Source organism: Amblyomma mixtum, unplaced genomic scaffold (genome assembly GCF_055824585.1).
Source record: "Amblyomma mixtum isolate Tamu unplaced genomic scaffold, ASM5582458v1 scaffold_26, whole genome shotgun sequence".
Classification (NCBI taxonomy): Eukaryota; Metazoa; Arthropoda; class Arachnida; order Ixodida; family Ixodidae; genus Amblyomma; species Amblyomma mixtum.
The window spans coordinates 268363-287316 of NW_028317723.1; the positions used below are offsets into that span (position 1 = coordinate 268363).

At 47.5% G+C, this 18954-nt stretch overlaps 1 protein-coding gene across 1 annotated transcript in view; it reads right to left on the reverse strand.

Annotated features, from left to right (window-relative positions):
* Positions 1-18572, reverse strand: part of LOC149324527 (uncharacterized) — a 30706-nt gene extending 12134 nt beyond the window's left edge. Inside the window, 1 exon segment of the mRNA XM_089565451.1 lies at positions 16996-18572. Coding sequence (XP_089421577.1) covers positions 16996-18544 — 1549 coding nt within the window. The 5' untranslated portion in view covers positions 18545-18572.
* Positions 18573-18954: the final 382 nt, after the last annotated feature.

An 18954-nucleotide genomic window follows, 5' to 3' on the forward strand; every position in this document is an offset into this window, starting at 1 on the left:
CGCAATACATTGAACTTAGTCAAAATTAACTGCTGAAAACTAGGCGCAAACCAGAAGGCGGAAAGAATTCAGAGCCTTTTTTGTATAGAACAGATACCAGGCACAACTGTCAAAAGCGTTTTACTCCTTGATACATGAAATAAGCGAAATCATCACCATCAGCCTGACTACGCCCACTGCATGGCAAAGGCCTCTCCCATGTCTCTCCAATCAAACCCTGTCCTTTGTCGGTTGCGGCCACCGTATCCCCACAAACTTCTCAATTTGATCCGCTCACTTAACTTTCTGTCGCCCCATGTTACGTTTGCCTTCACTTGGAATCCTCTCCCATACCCTTGAGGACCAGCGGTTACCCTGTCTTCGCATTACATGCCCTGCCCAAGCCCATTTCTTCCTCCTGATTTCGACTAGAACGTCGTTCATCGGCATTTATTACCTCACCCACTCCGCCCGCTTCCGATTTCTTAACGTTACACCTACCATTTTTCTTTCCATAGCTCGCTGCGTCGGCGTTAACTTAAGCTGAACCTTATTTGTTAGCCTCCACATTTCTGCCCCATACGTGAGTACCGGTAAGATACAACTGTTGTATACTTCTCTCTTGAGGGATATTGGCAAACTGCCATTCGTGATCTGAGAGAACCAGCTATATGCGCTCCACCCCATTCTTATTCTTCTAGTTATTTCCTTCTCATGATCCAGATCAGCGGACACTACCTGCCCTAAGTATTCTCTTACTACTTACTACATAATCTCTTACTACTTCCAGCCCCTCGCTACCAATTGCGAACTGCTGTTCCTTACTTTCATTTTCTGTATGTTAATTTTTAGCCCCACCGTTCAGCTGTGCGTGTCCAAATAATTGACCATGCTTTCCTGTTCATGTTCTGGGTGACTTAGCAAGGCAGTGTCATCAGCGAAACGCAGATTACTTAGGTATTCTCCATTAACTCTTATCGCCAACTGTTCCCATTTCAGGCCCAAGGATACCTCCTGTAAACAGGCGGTGAATAGCATTGGCAAGATCGTGACTCCCTGCTTGACAGCTTTCCTTATTGGATATTTATCGCTGACTTTATGAAGATATACGCTAGCTGTGAAATCGTTATAAATATCTTCCAATATCCTCACATAACACTGTTCTACACACTGATTCCGCATTGCCTGCATGGCAGCTGAGGTTTCCACTGAGTCAAATGGGTTCTCATAATCAATGAAGGCTATGTATAAGGGTTGCATATATTCTGCACATTTTTCTATCACCTGACTGATAGCGTGAATATGGTCTATTGTCGTGTATCTTTTACGAAAGCCTGCCTGATCATTTAGTTGATTGAAGTCTTAGGTTGTCTTGACTGTACTAGCGATTACCTTAGTGAATGCCTTCTAGGCAACGTACAGGAAGCTGATCAGTCTGTAATTCTTCAAGTCCTTGACGTCTCCTTTCTTATCAATTAAGATAATGTTAGCGTTCTTCCAAGGTCCTGGTACGCTCGAGGTCACTAGGCATTGCGTATACAGGGTGGCTAGTTTTTCTAGCACAATCTCTCCTCCGTCCTTCAACAAATCTGATGTTACCTGATCCTCACCAGCTTGTTTCCCTCCTTTGGAAATAAGCGAAATAAGGGTTCTTTAACGTGCACTGACATCGAAAAGTACACGGGCTTCTAACATTTTGCCGTCATCGAAAAGCGGCCACCGCTGCTTGGATCGAACCCGTGCCTTTCGGGTTATCAGTTGAACATAACCACTGAGCCACCGCGGCGGTTTGTTACATGAAATATAGGCTCATTAGCAAGACTCATAAACCTGCGCTCCCACGCAGCTAGATAATATACATCGTGTATGTCTCAACAGCTGCCAAGATAGTTATTGTAAAGCTATACCCAAACAGAGTCAAGTTTCTTTACGAGCCTATCAACAGCATCTATCATGCTTTTTTAGTTATGTCATAGTCAAAATATCAACTCAGACACAAGAAACGGGCCTCCACCACTACAGTGACCTGAAGAATTTGAAAACGGATTGCCCCGCCTCGGTCCTTCTCCCCCCCCCCCTCCCAGAAGAAGCCATGGTAGTACTTCAGGATTGTGGTATAAACTATGGAAACTGGTACAAGAGAAGTCACCAAATCTACGACGGCGACAAGGCAGGCGATGATTACGTCCACATATTTGCTGCCTTAAATGCTGCGTTGCTGTCACAAAGAAACATTCTTGTTATAGGCTTCATTCGTTTAGCATTTCTTAACGCGCACAGTCTGGAAAAGAAATATAAATCCCTTAGTGCAGGACTCTGCACCATTCAGCGTAATTTTTTTCAGCGGTAGATGTGGCACTCTGTAGGTTTCGTTTCTTTATGAACAATATAGCTTAACGTTCGTACTCTGAACGATCGAGCTGCTTTTCAAGGGAACCTATTTTTTCTATTTTTATTCTCATTATATCAAGTGATTTTGGGGAAAATTGATAATAACGTTGGCAAAATACCGATGATTAGTTCAGTTTATTCGACGTGTTGAATTGGACACCGCTTAATTAAAACTTTGGATAAAGCACAAAGCACTCATCGAGTGTGGTTCTACCTCACATATTCAGATTTTTGTAAGGTGGCGCTGTCTGATTAAACGGACCGTTGACAAGGCACTCACAAGACAAGGATGCTAAGGCCAATGTCATTACTGTATGCTCAGTTGGGTGGGTGGTGGCCTCTCCGATCTGACTTGCACACTACGGGCAAGATATACTTTTCTTTGGTCGCAGTACAATACGGATTTTACTGAACGGAAGGACGAAAGACCTGGAATAGAGCTAGCATTGACGAAGTGCGTGTTTCTAAGCCGAAACCGAGAATGCTTCTGTTACCGACAGTGGCTTCGAGACTAGGATACTGGTGCTTAAACCTTATGTGCTGCGCCTATGGCTTCAGCTTCCGTTGCTTATCTCAGGATAAATATTTGGGCGCTTCTGAAGAAATAAGCAACTCAGTATAATTTCTGCGCAGCTTGAATACGCGGGCGTTAACACACTGCTGTCTTCTTTCCGTTCCAGTGTTCCCAATTTGCCTATGCCGCAATGTTCAAGTTAGCCCCAGAAATCAAATCACATCAACTAGCCCAGAATAAATTCATTCGATAATTTAGCTCAGCTCACAAACCTTGTATTATCTACAGTTGCCAGCCCACCGATTATCCTAATTTTCTAAAATTCATAAAGAAAAGCAGCAATTGTGGAAGGCGGAGCCCGATTTAAAATCTGACACCCTCTCCGCGCACTACATTGTGTACTCCTGGTATATAAAACGTTGCTCACAAATATCACTGGTTTGGAGGCATCGAGTGATTTCCTAAATTATATCCATGTGAGCACTGATTTGAGAACGATCTCTAATGACCAGTCTAGAAAGTTTTAGATGACACAGGCGTTATGGTCCCAACCGCGGTGGCTCAGTAGTTAAGGCGCTCGTCTACCGAGCCGGATGAGTACCAGGATTCGAACCCGACCGCAGCGGCCGCGTTTCTATGGAGACAGAACGCAAGAGACGCCCGTGTGCTGTGCGATGTAAGTCCACGTTAAAAATCCCCAGGTGGTCGAAATTATTCCGGAGACCTCCACTACGGCACCTATTTTTCCCTTTCTTCTTTCACTCCCACCTTCCTCCCTTGCATTGCGGCGCGGTTCAGGTGTCCACTGAGATATGTGAGACAGACACTGCGCCATTTCCTTCACTCAAAAACCAATTTATTGTTGCGAAAGCAACACTACGCTAGTCGCCGAGCCATTTCGCGGAGCTCTGGAAAGGCCAAGCTGTGCATGCGCAAGGAGAGGGTGACGTCACACGGCGCACAGCTGGCGCGCCGGGGCCGCCGCCGCCGCCGCCGCCGCCGCGTGCTCTACATCGCCTCACCGACAGACTCCCTCCCTCCCTCCCTCCCTCTCTCTCTCTCGCCCACTCTCTGATGCGCAGGAGTGATTGCGCATCGCCATCTGAGTGGTTTGGGATGTACGAGGGGGTACCCAAAAGAAACCGGACTAAATTTTTTGGTCGGCAAAGCTTCTGTGGTACCGCGTTTTGCCACTAGGAGCGCATAGAACGAACATTCCAGAGTCAGTAAGCCGAGAGCCGTCGTTGAAGGAGGTCAGACTAGTTTAGGGAGAGTTTTAGAGTGACGACTGTTTTGTGTGAATGTCGTTTTTGGAATGGCTGATTTTCGTGACCAGCTTGCGCCGGTGAATTCTGATTTTTGCTCGGAAAAAGTTGAATGGAAACTCTTGAAATATTATGAAAGACGTACAAGGACGATGCTATGGGGGCAACTCAAGTGTTGCTGAATCGAATCCTGAATCAAACCAACAATCATGCCAATGGAAAACTTCAAATTCACCTCGCCCCAAGAAAGCTCGTCAGGTGAAACCAAACCTCAAAACAATGCTGATTTCTTTTTTCGATGTGAGAGGAGTCGTCCATTGAGAATTTGTTCCGCCGGGTCAGACAGTTAGCCAGTCTTTCTACTTGGATGTTTCGAAAACATTGGGCAACAGTGTGCCCTGGAAGCGGCCAGATTTGTGGCGGTCGGGTAACTGGTTTTTCCATCATGGCAATGCCCCTGCTCACACTGCCCTGTCTCTACGACAATTTTGGACCAAAAATGGCATGACCCCTATTCCTCAACCCTTATACTCTCCCGACCTTGCCCCGTGCTACTTTATTTGTTGCCTAGAATGAAAAAATAGGCGAATGGAAAGCGTTTCGCTGATGTTGCTGAGGTGAAGAAAAAAACGACGGAGGCGCTGTCAAGTATCACAAAAGATGAATTTAAACAATGTTTTGAAAAATGGAATGAAAGATTCGACAAGCGTACCATTTCAAGTGGGGAATATTTTGAAGGAGGTTGAAGGTCTATGCTTAAAATGTGAACAAATAAGTTCAAACAAAAATAAGTCCGGTTTCTTTTGGGTACCCCCTCGTATATAAAATTGTCAGTGGCTCAGCTCTGCTTGAACAGCGGGGGAACAGCGCGGACGTTGACCAAAGTTGAAAAAGTACTGCTCTAATTAGAATTCTAAGTAGGCCCAAAAGAGTAGAATTCTACGTACCATTAATGCGTGCCTATAAATCATTTGGCTTTTGTCCGGTTTCCGTCCTTCAGCCTGCTCTATGGAAATAGAGAACATGAAGATATTATTTGATTATCACCACAAGAACAACTCTCAGTATGAGTACACGATCGCCCTTGATGCCAGTTAGAGAAGAAAAGACAGTCCGTAAGAGCAAACTTTTCAGCTAACCACCGAAAAGAAACGATGGAATTTGTGCGCATTTATCTCAAGAACGTCGTGTTCTCCACATTTTCCCAATAACGAATTCTTTTATTCAGCGATATCTTTACGATATTATATTTACTGAACTGTTTAAATCAGTGGTAATAACGCATAATTTGTTATGTTTTTCTGAAACTTAACAAAGGCATAAGTACTGTTTACGAAAGTGTCTACGGGACAACGGCAATTATAAGAGACATGAACAATCCGTTCTTGCGGCCCAATAGTAGACTTCTGTACGAAAGCGATGGGGAAAATGAGAGGTTATAGCTATACTCTGCGATAAGAGGAAACAAGGCAAAGAGAAGAGAAAGACCCAGCTCTTGGAAAAATAAAACTTCAGCTGGATATTTGAAAGCAGAATGTTGTTAGCTGTCAGTGTAAGAAAAGAAGTTAATATCATGCTGTGAAAGGAAACAAAAAGCAAAAATAATCAGTTGAGGGCAAGATGCATTTTGGTCGAGGTCTTAGTATTTACTTTCCTACTACTTTCTCGTAGCACTTTTCCTTATTTGCATGTAGTTTTTATTTTTTTTTCGCACGATATATTACTTGAATGCTTCACTCCGAATGCGTGGCGTGTTTGTTTGGATGACTCACGGCATACTGTCAAATACACCTACCGTTTCTTTAATTGCTCATTTACTTCTTTTTGAGCTGATGGGCGCCTTGACAACTGCATACGAAGTTAGCTGCGGAAAGTCTTCATCCTCCAAATTCAAGTGGCCACTTCTTAAACAGTTTATAAAGCATAGTGTTCCCTTTTGCATTATTTCGCGTCTGCGCATGGAAAACAATTTAGTTTTTAGAGAGCAAAGTAAATGCGTCCGTCATGCATTGAAGTCGTTTTGGCTCCACGCTAGGAATCGACCAGTACCGAGCAAAACATAAATTATTCCAGAGCTGTATATTTCTCCTTTTTCCTACAAACGCTTCCTAGACTTCGGCGGTGCTGATACCATCACAGCAGTTAGAGGAACTAGGATGTTCTGCTGCTCAAATACTGCCACTTGCCTCTCAAAACTATTTCGTGTTGTAACGTAAGGACTTCTGTTTTTCAAACTTTTGTGCAAAGTCTTTGATCGGAGAGGACAAAGCTGCCAAGTCAACTGAACGACTGAGCCGCCAAGCTGGCTCAGTCGTTATGGCGCTCGGCTGCCGGCCCGAAAGACACGGGTTCTATCCTGGCCGCGGCGGTCGACCTGCCGCGCCCAGGAATTTCGATGGAGGCGAAATTCTAGAGGCCCGTGTACTGTACGATGTCAGTGCCCGTTAAAGAACCCCAGGTGGTCGAAATTTCCGGAGCCCTTCCCTACGGCGTCCCTCATAACCATAACCTCAATAAACCATGAACCCTATACACATTTTCTCAATAGCAACTTCTGCACTGACAGCAGTAGCTTTGTGTTACCCGGTCCGCGTCATATTTTAAGAATATAACCAGCATATTCATAAAATCCAAAGAAATAGCGTTAAATTTACGAGATGCGCCACTAATGTTGCTGACGGCAATCCTCCAACATATCTTAAAATTGAAGCAGGTTGAACTGATCGACTTGGCAATACCTGACTGAAGTAGCATGGTGAAAAACACTCTCACCACAAAAAAAGAGTTAGGCAGTTCACTACTTTTAGATAGCATTTTAGTCGTACGGCCCCTAAATAGGAACTTACGAATAGTAGGGCAAAAAAACAGTCTTCACCAAGCAGCGAATCATGGAGAAACGTACGAATGTGTTTGCGCTTTTCCTGGCAGAGAAAGAAGTCTCCTATTTCAATGACGCTCACGCGAGCCAGTTATCACCGGTTTGAGCTTTTAGAGTTTTAGCTGTTGCAGCGAAGGTCCCCGATCTCTTGCGTAGTAGTTGTCCACCTCACTGAGCCGATAAGTCTAAAATCGGTGGTAAGGACGACAGCTGCTAGTATTCCATAGGCTCTTGATCACGCGATTGCATAGTCCTATATGCCCGCAGTAGACATAAAAGAAAGCCCACAAGCAGCGTCCAATTTCCTTTCATCGTGGCTGCCAATACGGCGTTCCCACGATTCACGAGCAAGCCTTGCCTTGCGCAGACGTTTTTCTTGTTCATCGGCAAGTGCTGATCTTCAATGCCTAGCGTTAACTTCGTCGCCTTGTACCCTTCCGAGGCGCACCCGAAAAACCCATTACACAGCATACTAGCGCGTTCCAAACATTTCTCACACTATAAATAACTGGTTTTAACGTACATAAAACAGAAACATGCTTCTCCCACACCCATGCGCCGCCGCGGCATTCAAAGCAAAAGCACCATTTGAAAATCATGATTTATAGAAGCTAGCGCCAGCCACCCGTATTACCAGTGCACCAATGAGCATTTGCCTTTTCACTACTGTTAGCGGAGGCTATATGCTCTAAAAGTTCACTGTACCTGCTACTTATTATTCGTTGATTGAAGGATTTAGAACTGAAGCTACATCTCAAATACCTGCCATTGATCGTGCTCTGTGGCTTACTCCTTTCTCCGTGCTGTTCGCCTAGCTCTCAATTTTTCAAGCACGGCCAGGCACTTTATCGGGGTGTTAGGCAGGTAGGGACGTCGGAGTGCACCGTAATAAAAAGAAAACCGCGGTCAACTTCAGCGCCCACAGAATGCTACCAAAGGAGGCCTGTACAACGATGAGGCCCTATTAAGAGATGTCTGTATCTTCAAATATTAGGAGAAAATGAGCTCTGAAGCTAGAAAAATACAGGATTTCTGTCGGAAATACAGCAGGAAGAGGACAAGGGCAAAAGTGAGGCACACCATAGTGGTGTCTCGAAGACAAGAATCTTGAATCAAGCTCCTGAAATGGAGATGGTACTAAGCCCGGGAATTCAAATGAAAATTAATTCTTCAGTTTCCTTTCCGTAGAAAGGGGCCGCTCTGGTAAAAGGCTGGCTTCTCAGGCCTCTGGAACTATGTACAGACCTCAACACAGAGTAAAATCGAATTTTTAAATATCCGCTCAATCAAAATAACAGTCGACCAGAAAATTCGCATATCAAGATTGCAATACAGAAACGAAACGAAGCAGCAAAAGAAGATAAAATTCTCTGTACGCGCAGTTTGCAGAAGGTACTATTCGGGCCTATTTTAACTCGCTCACCTTCCTATCAGCTTGATCAGGTGCTTTAGTTCGACTGTTGACCTTATGTGATATTCGGCGGTACTCCATATCATTCAACGCGCAATTTTTCTGGTTGATGATTTTTTGTCTAAATTTGTTTTCATCAATTTTATCCACCTTTTGTTTTGTCCAGGCTCTACATTCATTAGCAAATCGCTTTCTGCATCCACAGACTGATAAAAAGGTAATATCTGTTTACTTTTAATATAACATTATTTTATATTCCAGCTCACGTAGTTTCACCTTGTTAATAGGTGACATCTGCCAAACTTAAGTCCTGAACTTCAGTATTACACACGTGGCCAAACTAAATGGTAAATAAACGACTTCAGTGTTACCGCGAGTCAGCTCACAAATTTTCTGATGAACAGAAGCAAATGATCGCCTTCTAATAAATTAGCATTTGGAACTTGCCAGCGGCACTGAAATTTTGATCGAGTTTGTACGCGTCCTAGTTCTCTTAAAGTAGCGTGTTGAGCTGTTTTCCTTAACCCATTCACTGCTAGGTTTTTTTACTCACATCTGCACACACCCTGCCGGGTTTTTTTTTTGCATGTTAGTTTCCTGGAAATTTTTTGCTAGTAACACACTAAAGTGCTCTGCAGGACATGTAGACATGTTTATTCAGGATAATCTTATAGATATTAGTTGTAAAATCTGCCATCACTCGACAAGGCACTTAGGTGGGCTCCTTCCTCGTTCTCATTATCATTATACTCCGTATTCACAAGCAATTTTGAATTTCTTCGTCCGTCAAAGCGCGGACGAGTGTGGCACATAGCCTCATGGCTGCTGTGCGCAGGCCAAAACAGGGTTGCCAGGTCCTCGGGGAAGAAAAGCGCCAAACATTTCCGAAAAGTAGCAAAAAAGGCGCCAACTGGGACAAACATTTCATTTAGTAGCCAAAAAAGTCGGCAAAGTAGGAGAAAACGAGAATTATTAATATTTTTTTACATCGATACATGTGCTAAAGAATTTCTCCAGACAAAAAGATGTTTTACTATTTGTTAACCGAAATAACCGCTGTTTAGGTCGATCATAAGTGAAAACACCCGCATTCCGTGTGGCTGCAAGGAAGAAAGACCGTTATGGGTGACCGAAAGTAAAAATGTCTCCATTCCGGATGCTCACGAAGTAGATCAAGTATTTATTGTATGTCACATGTCACCATTTGAAAACTATAGGAAGTGTGGCAATCATACCAATCATTTAGAAGACATCCTTAACTTTCAGCTTAACTTTTGGTGGCCGGGCAGCCACCAAACCACGTGACATGACGTCACGTGATGACGTCACGTCACCAAACCGTGTGAAAAAAAGAGAAAGAAAGAAGAAAAAAAAGGACGGCTGAGCATGGTGGCGGTTGCCACTGCCCCGTTTCAAAGGGGGCGCTCCTATCCATTCATCCATCCGTCCATACGTCACGGAGGAAAAGATGCTGTGAAAATCGAGTGCCGCCAAGCAATACCTCGCGCAAAAAGACCGCGCAATATGCAACGCATTCTTGGCTTAACCGAGGTAAGCCTGGGCGTCTTTCTTTTTCCTCGGTGTTCCCGCCAAAAATCGCGTCTGTCATATACAGTCTTTGCTAAAAGTAACCGGGCAGAGCTGGTTTGTTTCGTAGCGATATGGCAGTCCTTAAGCTCTGATTCTGTGTAAAGAAAGGTGAGACCTTGAACTTACATTATGCCACCGTTCGCTCTTTGGGGCTGCTGTAAACGCTCCGTTATACGTTTGAGAAGCAAAAACCTGTTGCTCGGTTACTTTTGGCAAAGGGGGTACATATGCCTACTGGCGCCTCTTTCTGCTTCGTATAGCAACCATTTCTATTTTTAAAGTGCATGTAACATGTCGGTAAAACTCAGTAGTATACGAATTATTGGCGAAAAAAGTCGCCAAAAAGTAGCCAAGTCGCCAACCTCAAATTTTTGTCGCCAGACGCCTCTAAAAGTAGCCAATTTGGCGAGAAATCGCCAAACCTGGCAACCCTGGGCCAAAACGAAGTGACTCGGATGTGGAAACGGGCGCGGCAACTGTTGTTTAAAATTTACCCTACAAGATCTATCAATTTACGGAGTCTCTCCATAGATGGCGCTACATGTATGCATAGTTTTTTGTTTTACAGGAGTATTATTGGGAGCGGCAGGGTGTGAGTTAAAAAGCCAAAACGAGTTAACTCGGGAGAGCCAGCGGGTGTGCATATGTGGTAGCCCGAGTTATCTCGGGAGTGGCAGATTAAGGGTTAATGTGTACATCAGCATTTGATAAACCTTGACGAGCTGAGACGTGGAGCTTGTTTGGTATGTGTGAACGCTCGCCCCTTTTTTTACCACCGACTATGTCTCTTACGTCAACATGGAAATCCGGGTTTGAGTTCATAACTCCTGAGTAATAGAAATTCGCTCTGCATCTGAGATATTCCTACTAAGGTCAAGAGATTACCTCTTGATAAGAAGCAATACTGACTTAAAAGGATGGCGTGCCTTTTAAGTCATTTATTTGATTGCAAATTATCAGCCGCAATTATACGCTGTTAAATTTCAATAGTAATAGTGCAAACAAAAACATTACCGATATTACTAAAACTGAGCATCATCTCTTTAAAGTTATGCTTTTTAAGCACATCCAAAGGACTCACTTTCCGCAGCGCAAAACCCAAGGCACAGGATGAAGAAAGTACCGAGAATCATTTTTCTTTCTTTGCTGAGCCTGTAAAAGAAAAGATGTAAAAGAAAAGACGTATCCATGGTAAAACAGCGCGGAAAAAAACACGAGGACGGAACAAACACGACAACACGAGCGCTAATTTTAAGTAATAACCAACCTGCCCACCTTTCTGTACTTCTAAAAGACGTATCTACGGTTCATGTAACAAGTAATCGCTAGGCTATTCCTCCGTTCACTATATGCAGTGCAGAGGTAAATGTGATTAGAAGAGAGAGTTGGCGGGCTAGTTGGCTCTATTGCATGGTGCGGCAACAGCGCAAGGGACGATACACAACGAACGCCCGTGTTTGTCGTTCAAATAGGACCAATCAAGTACGTCATACATATCCTAGCTCCCGTCCTTACGCATATCTATAATATCTGCTTTACGCAAGGCATATTTCCTGAAGCAATGCAGCTAGCAACAGTTAGCGTTCTTTTTAAAGGTGGCGATAAAAAAGAAATGTTCAACTACCGAGCAATATGTATCCTTCTAGTATTCTCGAAAGGCATAGAAAAGTTAATTAATGACAGGATGACGACATTTCGTGATAAACATAACATACTGACGAATTCTCAATTTGGATTCCGCAAAGGTCGTTCAGCAGAGTTGGCACTTTTAACCCAAAAAGAACTAATTTTGAAGGCAATAGAAAACAAACTTTTAACTCTAGGTATTTTTGTTCACTTTTGAAAAACATTCAATAGCATTAATCATAAAACATTATTAAAGAAACTTGAGCTTTAAAGGTGCACTGAAGAGGAATCTGAACTTGTCTTTTTGCCGCGGGAACTCGATCTACACGTTCCGAGCATTCTTAGAAACTTCGACTTATTGCCCTGTGTGGCCGATTTCCCTAATTAAATCGAATTAACGGCCGGCTCCCGCCCTTTTTTTTGAATTCTGCCTCGTACGGTGGGCGGAGTCGACCAACGCGTGGAGTGCCTTTCACCCAATCCCGTGGCGGCTTGCCGCTCTGCCATCGGCGGAGTAATACGTAGTAGTCCGTAGTAGGAAATAGTCCGCGCGTATTTTTATTTCTGCGGGCTTATTTTGCGGCTATATTATCTGCGAATGAAACTGTTTATTCATGGAAACCTAAAAAACAAAATAAAGCGAAAGCAAAGCCTCCACGGAGCTGGCTGAAAGGAACCTCACGCGTTGGTCGACTCCGCCCATCGTACGAGGCAGAATTCAAAAAAAAGGGCGGGAGCCGGACGTTAATTCGATTTAATTAGCGAAATTGGCCATACAGGGCAATAAGTTGCACTTTCTAAGAATGCTAGGAACGTGTAGATCGAGTTCCCGCGGCAAAAAGACGCGTTCAGAATCCTCTTCAGTGCACCTTTAAGGGTTTAGAGGAGTATTTCTAGATCTACTGAGATCATACATACAGCATCGCAGCCAGCGGGTTATCATCAACACCCACACCTCTGACATCATGGAAATTAATTCTGGGATACCACAAGGAAGTATTCTTCGGCCCTTCCTGTTTAATCTGTACATTAACGACATCACAAACATTGATAATACTGCGAAATTCATTGTATATGCTGACGATGCCAGCCTGTTTTTTACTTCTTCCGATCCTAATGATCTTGTGACACAATGGAATAATTTCCTAAGTAAATAACACGAATGGAGCACATTCAACTCACTTTCTATTAATAGCACTAAAACTAAGGCCGTGTTATTTCAAGCAAAAAATAAAAACACCTTCATTAACAGTGACCTCGTTATAGGTACATCGAGCATTAGGTAGGAAAGACTTTAATTTCTCTAGAAAGGTGCTAGTAGCAGACGAGAAAGAAGAGGTCCATCTTCCTTCTTCTCACAGGGTCGGTGCCCCTATTCCAGGGCCCCGCTGAGCTTCGCTGCTCGTTGGGCGTGCTGGATAAGACCTTGTTGGCAACCCAGATCGCCGCTGGAGAGCCGGCTCTCCCACTGTTCTGCACTCGGGTCTCTGCGAAAGTTGTCGTTTTTACTGCATTCCCACGTGATGTGGTACAACGATGGTTTGCTACCACACCACGGGCAAGTGTCCCGATATTGCGTCGGGTAAATCTTGCTAAGGATATGCAGGTTTGGGAATGTTCCTGTCTGCAATCTTCGCCAATACACTGCCTCTAGTTGATTTAGATCAGGATGAGGCGGCGGATAGCGGATCCGTACCCCCTTATAGTAGTTGAGAATGTCTGAGTACGTAGGGCTGACTCGGTCGGGTAGATCGTCCGATTGGGAGGAAGCTCGGCTCGTATACCCTCGAGCTACCTCGTCGGCGCGTTCGTTCCCGGCTATGTCGGTGTGTCCTGGCACCCAGTAAATACTGTGTGTGACTTTTGGTGGGGTCGCGCTCTGGAGGAGCCGGAGCGCGGCGCGACCTATGAGGCCGTTCATGTAGTTACGGCACGCTTCTCTCGAATCTGTAAGGATGGTAAGGGACATGTTGCTTCGATAACCGGCTACCGCCGCTAGAGCTACGGCCAGCTCCTCCCCTTCGGTTACCGTGCAATCCCTCACTGAGGCGCTAGCTAATTCCTTTAAGTTCGAATCAATAACTACCGCCACTGTGCTGTTATGTGAGCTTCCTGTATACGGAGCCGCGTCCGTGTATACCGTTGTGGATTTTGTAGCTAGATTTTGTTGTACATACCTCGCCCGGGCTGCCCTACGGGCCGCATGCAAGTTGGGGTCCATGTTCCGGGGAAGGGAGCGAACCTTTAGCGTCTGGCGAATTGCGTCCGGTATGCTCGCAGTACGATTCTCGAATTCCGCAGTTCGGCCTAGCCCCAGTCGCCTAAGGAGCGAGCGCCCCGTAGGAGTCTGCTGGAGCCTAGCTAACTGCGTGACCAGTTGGGCTTCTTTGATCTCTTCGAAGGTGTTGTGAATTCCAAGAGCCAGTAGTTTTTCGTTGGAGGTGGTCATTGGTAGATGCAGGGCAGTCTTGTAAGCTTTGCGGAGTATGGTATCTGCACTATCCACTTCTCCTTTGTTGAGGTTGAAGTACGGGAGGGCGTAACCCACGCGACTGACCACTAGGCTCTGAACCAGGCGCAGGGTATCCCCCTCTCGCATGCCGCTCCGCTTCTGCGACACGCGCGTGATCATTCTGGCGACCTGAGTGGTCGATTGCTTGAGAAGGCCGAGCGTATGGCCGCATCGCTGGTTGCTCTGCAGCCACATTCCCAAGACTCGTATCTTGTCTCGTTCGGGAATTAGCTGTCCTTCGAGGGAGACATTGAGGGACCCTTCCTTGTGTTTCCCTTTGTGGACTCGCAGGAGTTCTGATTTTGCGCTGGAGCAGGCGAGGCCTCGTGCACTGACATATTCTTCCACGCAGGTAGCCGCTGCTTGCAGTCGTTCTTCTTTCTGGCCGAGCGACCCAGTGGTAACCCAGACCGTGACGTCGTCAGCTTATATTGCGTGCTGTATGCCTTCGATCTTCTCGAGTTGTCTCGCGAGGCCGATCATGGCCACGTTGAAAAGTAGTGGCGAGATGACGGACCCTTGAGGTGTGCCTTTGTTGGGGGTCGAAAATTTAGCGCTGCGAAGGTCTCCGAGCCCAACCGTTGCAGTGCGGTTGGAGAGAAAGGCCTTCACGTAGCTGTGAATCTTCTCGCCGCAGTGGAGGTTGTCAAGTCCTTCCATTACAGCCGTGTGGCTAACGTTGTCAAAGGCTCCTTTGATGTCCAGGGCCATAACCATTTTCTCGCCTACGCTCGGGACGTTGGTGAGGACTTCCTCTTTCAGTTGTAAGAGGACGTCCTGGGTGGAGAGGTGGGCTCGGAAGCCGAACATACTGTGGGGGTACAGGTCTTCGTCTTCCATGTAGCTTTGGAGCCTCCGAGTAACGACTCGCTCGTAGAGCTTGCCTAGGCAGGAGGTGAGTGAGATAGGTCGGAGATTTTCGATCTGGAGTTTCTTACCCGGTTTGGGGATCATTACGACCTCTGCATGCTTTCACTCTTCAGGAACCGTTCCTGCGGCCCAGTGCCCGTTGAGGAAGGTGGTCAGTTGGTCGACCGCCTCGTCGCTGAGGTTGCGTATGAGTGCGTTCTGGATCTTGTCTGCTCCCGCCGCAGTGTTGCGCGTGCATGCCTTTATGGCAGCGAACACTTCTTCCCTGGTGATCGGCCTGTCTAAGTGGGTGTTCGGTTTCCCCAGGTATGGTTTCGCGTATGCCGCAGGCAAGGTCGTGCCGTAGCATTTCTCTTTGGCCTTATCTAGCAGTTCCTGTTCCGTACCCTCGAAGGTGTGGACGAGTCTGCGGATAGCTTTCCCGCTTTCGGCCCTGGTTTGGGTAGGGTCGAGGAGGGTCTTGAGTATACACCACGTTTTGGCCGTGCTGAGGGTGCCGTCCAGCGAGCTACTGAACTGCTGCCAGCTCTGCCTGGCCAGTTGGGTCGCGTACTCCTCCGCTATCTTGGTGACTTCTGCGATCTTGAGCTTGAGCTTCCTGTTAAAGCGCTGCTTCTTCCAGCGCTTGGTGAGTCCTCGACGTGCCTCCCATAGCCTGATGAGCCGAGGGTCCACCTCTGGTGTTTGCTCGGTGCGATCCACTTCCTGAGTGTACCGCTTCTGGATGTCTTTAAGTTGTTGGCACCAATCATCTATGGAAGTAATCCCCCCTTCCAGGTCCGCGCAAGCCTTGCGGAAAGCCGGCCAGTTGGTGATCTTGGCTGTGCCGAGCTTGCGCTTGATGTTGGTGGCTGCTATCGTGGTCTTCAGGATATAGTGGTCACTGCCTAGATTCTCCAGCAGATTCTCCCACGTTGCGTGCTTCACTCCCCTGACAAACGTTAAGTCTGGACACGTATCCGGGCAGATCGAAGTGCCAAGGCGCGTGGGTTGAAGTTCGTCTGTTAAGAGGGTACATTGGCTCGCTTCCGCCGCGTCCTCGACCTGTATACCTTTGTGATTATTAGTGGGGTATCCCCATTGCTGTCCGCGAGCGTTGAAGTCGCCTACAATGAGCAACGAGTTGCTTTTCGCAAGTTTGCTGGCCCCTAGAAAGAGTGTATCAAAATTCGCGTCCCGCTGGCGAGGCGGGCTGTAGAGGTTTACGATAAAGACACTCTTTTTCTTACGCTTCTTTTTGGGAATAATTTCCGTCACTAAGTGTTCAATTTTGGTGTTGGGAATTTGGTCATGGGCTATGGCTACCAACGTTTTGCTGACCAAGGTTGCCGTGCGTCCGCTATCGTAGCACGTATATCCCCTGAGTGAAGGTGTCGTGTTAGTTTCCTGTAAAGCTATTATATCGGGTGTGGAGCCTTGCGTATGTAAAAACTGCATTAGGAGTCCCTGCTTTTGGCGGTACCCCCTGCAGTTCCATTGCCAGATTTCAAGTGGAGTTTGTTTAGCCATGGTTTTGGGCATTGTTCTGAGTGGAGCCTTCAGTTCCGAAACGGCGCTCGTGTATGAGCCTGTCCCGGGCCTCGTTTGTTATTCGTTGCGTATTTTGACTTTTGACGTGGTTGCGGAAACTTTGGTCCTGCAACGAAACTTTTTGCTGTAGTAATGTGACGTTCTGTTCTGACAGGTTGAGTTGGACCTGCATGGCATCTAATCTTGCATGAGTTTGGCGGAACTGTCCTTCGGTGCGAATCATGAAATCATCCATGCGCTGCATGAAAGCTCTTAATTCTTCGGGGTTCACTGCTAAGGGGGTTGGAGATCGTTGCACTTCGGCCGCCGGGGTCGGGGGCCGCGGTACGTGCCCTGTTCTCTGAGCCTGCATCTCTTTAATGAGGTCATCGATTTTTTTTCGGAGATGTGCATTCTCCTCTCTTAGTGCTTTAATTTCTTTCGAGTTGCGCATAATATTATCTTGATCCGAGTGCGGAATCAGTGGGTTTGGAGAGCCCGCTCCCCAGCTCACCTTGACGCCGCCCTTCTTCTGTTGTTTCTGCGGCGGCTGCTGCTGCTGCTGCTTCGGCTTGGCCGTTGACCGGTTGAGCGGCGGGAAAGAGTCATCCCTGGATCGGCTCTGGCTGCGATCTCCCACGGTGCTAGGGCCTCGGCTCGAGGAGCGGCCATGGTCCCGCTCCGAGCTAAGCCACCTGGGTCGGCGCTCTCGACTCAGGTGCGGGTTCCGCTGCTGCTGCTGCGGTTGTTGCTGCTGCGTCAGTTGTTGTTGTTGCCGCTGCTGCTGCTGCTGCTGCTGCTGCTGCTGCTGCTGCGGCTGCTGCTGCTGCTGCTGCTGCTGCCATTGTTGTTTCCGGGACTGCCGGCCGCCGGTCGTGCTGCCCCGGAGCTCGTCAGTAGTCTTGAGGCGTCGACGGCACTCCCTGGTGACGTGGTCGCCTTCGCACACCATGCATTTGGCCTTGCACGGGTGGCCTTCTGGTGGGTCGTGTGTGCCGCACGTCCTGCAGAGCTTGGTGTTCGGCGTTGGACAGACGTCCGAACGATGGCCTTGCTCTCCGCACACGTAGCAGATCTGCCTCGTAGGACGATATGGGTAGGTCTTGAATTCTCCGGAGCGGTAGATGACCCACTGCGGGATATACGGGCCGTCGAACGTGATGAGCGCAGTTTCCGACTTGCCCAGCATTCTCGCTTCCAGGATCTTCACTCCTTGGGATCGAAGCCGCAGCCTCGATTTCAGTAGGGCCGGTGATTGCCCCGGCATGACGCCGTGGATTACCGCACGCTTCAGGTCGTCCGGTAGGGCTGGATAGGTGTTGGTCGCATACGTCTGGTCATTGATCGTGAGCTTTTCGATCTTCCTGAGCACGTCGCCGATGTCCAGGTCGGGCGTGCTCGCAATCATGATGTTCGATCCGGGCCGGAGTCTCATGATGAAGTCTTATTCTTTGATCTTTCATCCGCTGGCCGCGACGAGGGCTTGCATTGCCTGGTCGACACGGATTTCCCTGATTTTTAGGCCTCCCTTGGGGCGATAAATGATCTTGATATCATCCTTCGGTAGCGGCGGCGGACGTGGCCTTATCTGCCGCTGCGCTCCCGCCAGATGTGGTTTTAATGTAAAGCGCGGCACGCCACTCGCTTGCGTCTCTGCTCCACCAGCTGCGGCTGTCGGCGCTATCTTGTTTGCTTCTTCCCGGGGATCGCCTGGCCCCTTCGAGCCTTTCTTCGAGCCTTTCCTTTTTAGGCGCCGTTTGTAAGAAACAAGCTCCCAACGATCCATGTCTTCGTCTTGCAGTGGGTCGATGTCGGCCCCGTCGTCCCGCTGCGGTGGCGAGGTCTCCATGGCCTCGGTCACTGCGTCCCCGAGTCCGGGGCTCGCATTGACCGGCGACGCGGCAGGAGATTCCCCCGTACCTTCAATATTCGCCGAACCTTGGGCCGAGGTCCGGGTAGGTTCATTCATGATAGGGTCGTCAGCGTCCCGGGGTTCCATGCTGGCCGATGTCTAGACACGCAAGCACCGCACGGGGCCGCCCCGGGAGCGCGCAAGGCCTACGCTAGGCTCAGCGCTCCCGGCCGCAGGTGGCCACTCAAAAGTCCGATAAAAGTCCAAAAAATGGGCCTACCGGCTCAAGAGTGGTGTCGCCGTGGTCCAGGTGACGTTATCCGTCGATGTAGCCGAAAAGTTTCGGTGGCCCACGTGAAAATTCGGTCGGAATCTTCGAAAAGACACGGAGCCGATGTGGAGTGCGTCCGTCCACATGCGAACGCCCGCGAATGCCCGAGCATTGAACTTGTTACGTACACAAAAAGTCTTGGAGTTATATTTGACGCACACCTAACATGGAATAATCACGTTCAACTCATTCTTAAAAAACTTGCGAAAGGTGTTGGCATATTAAC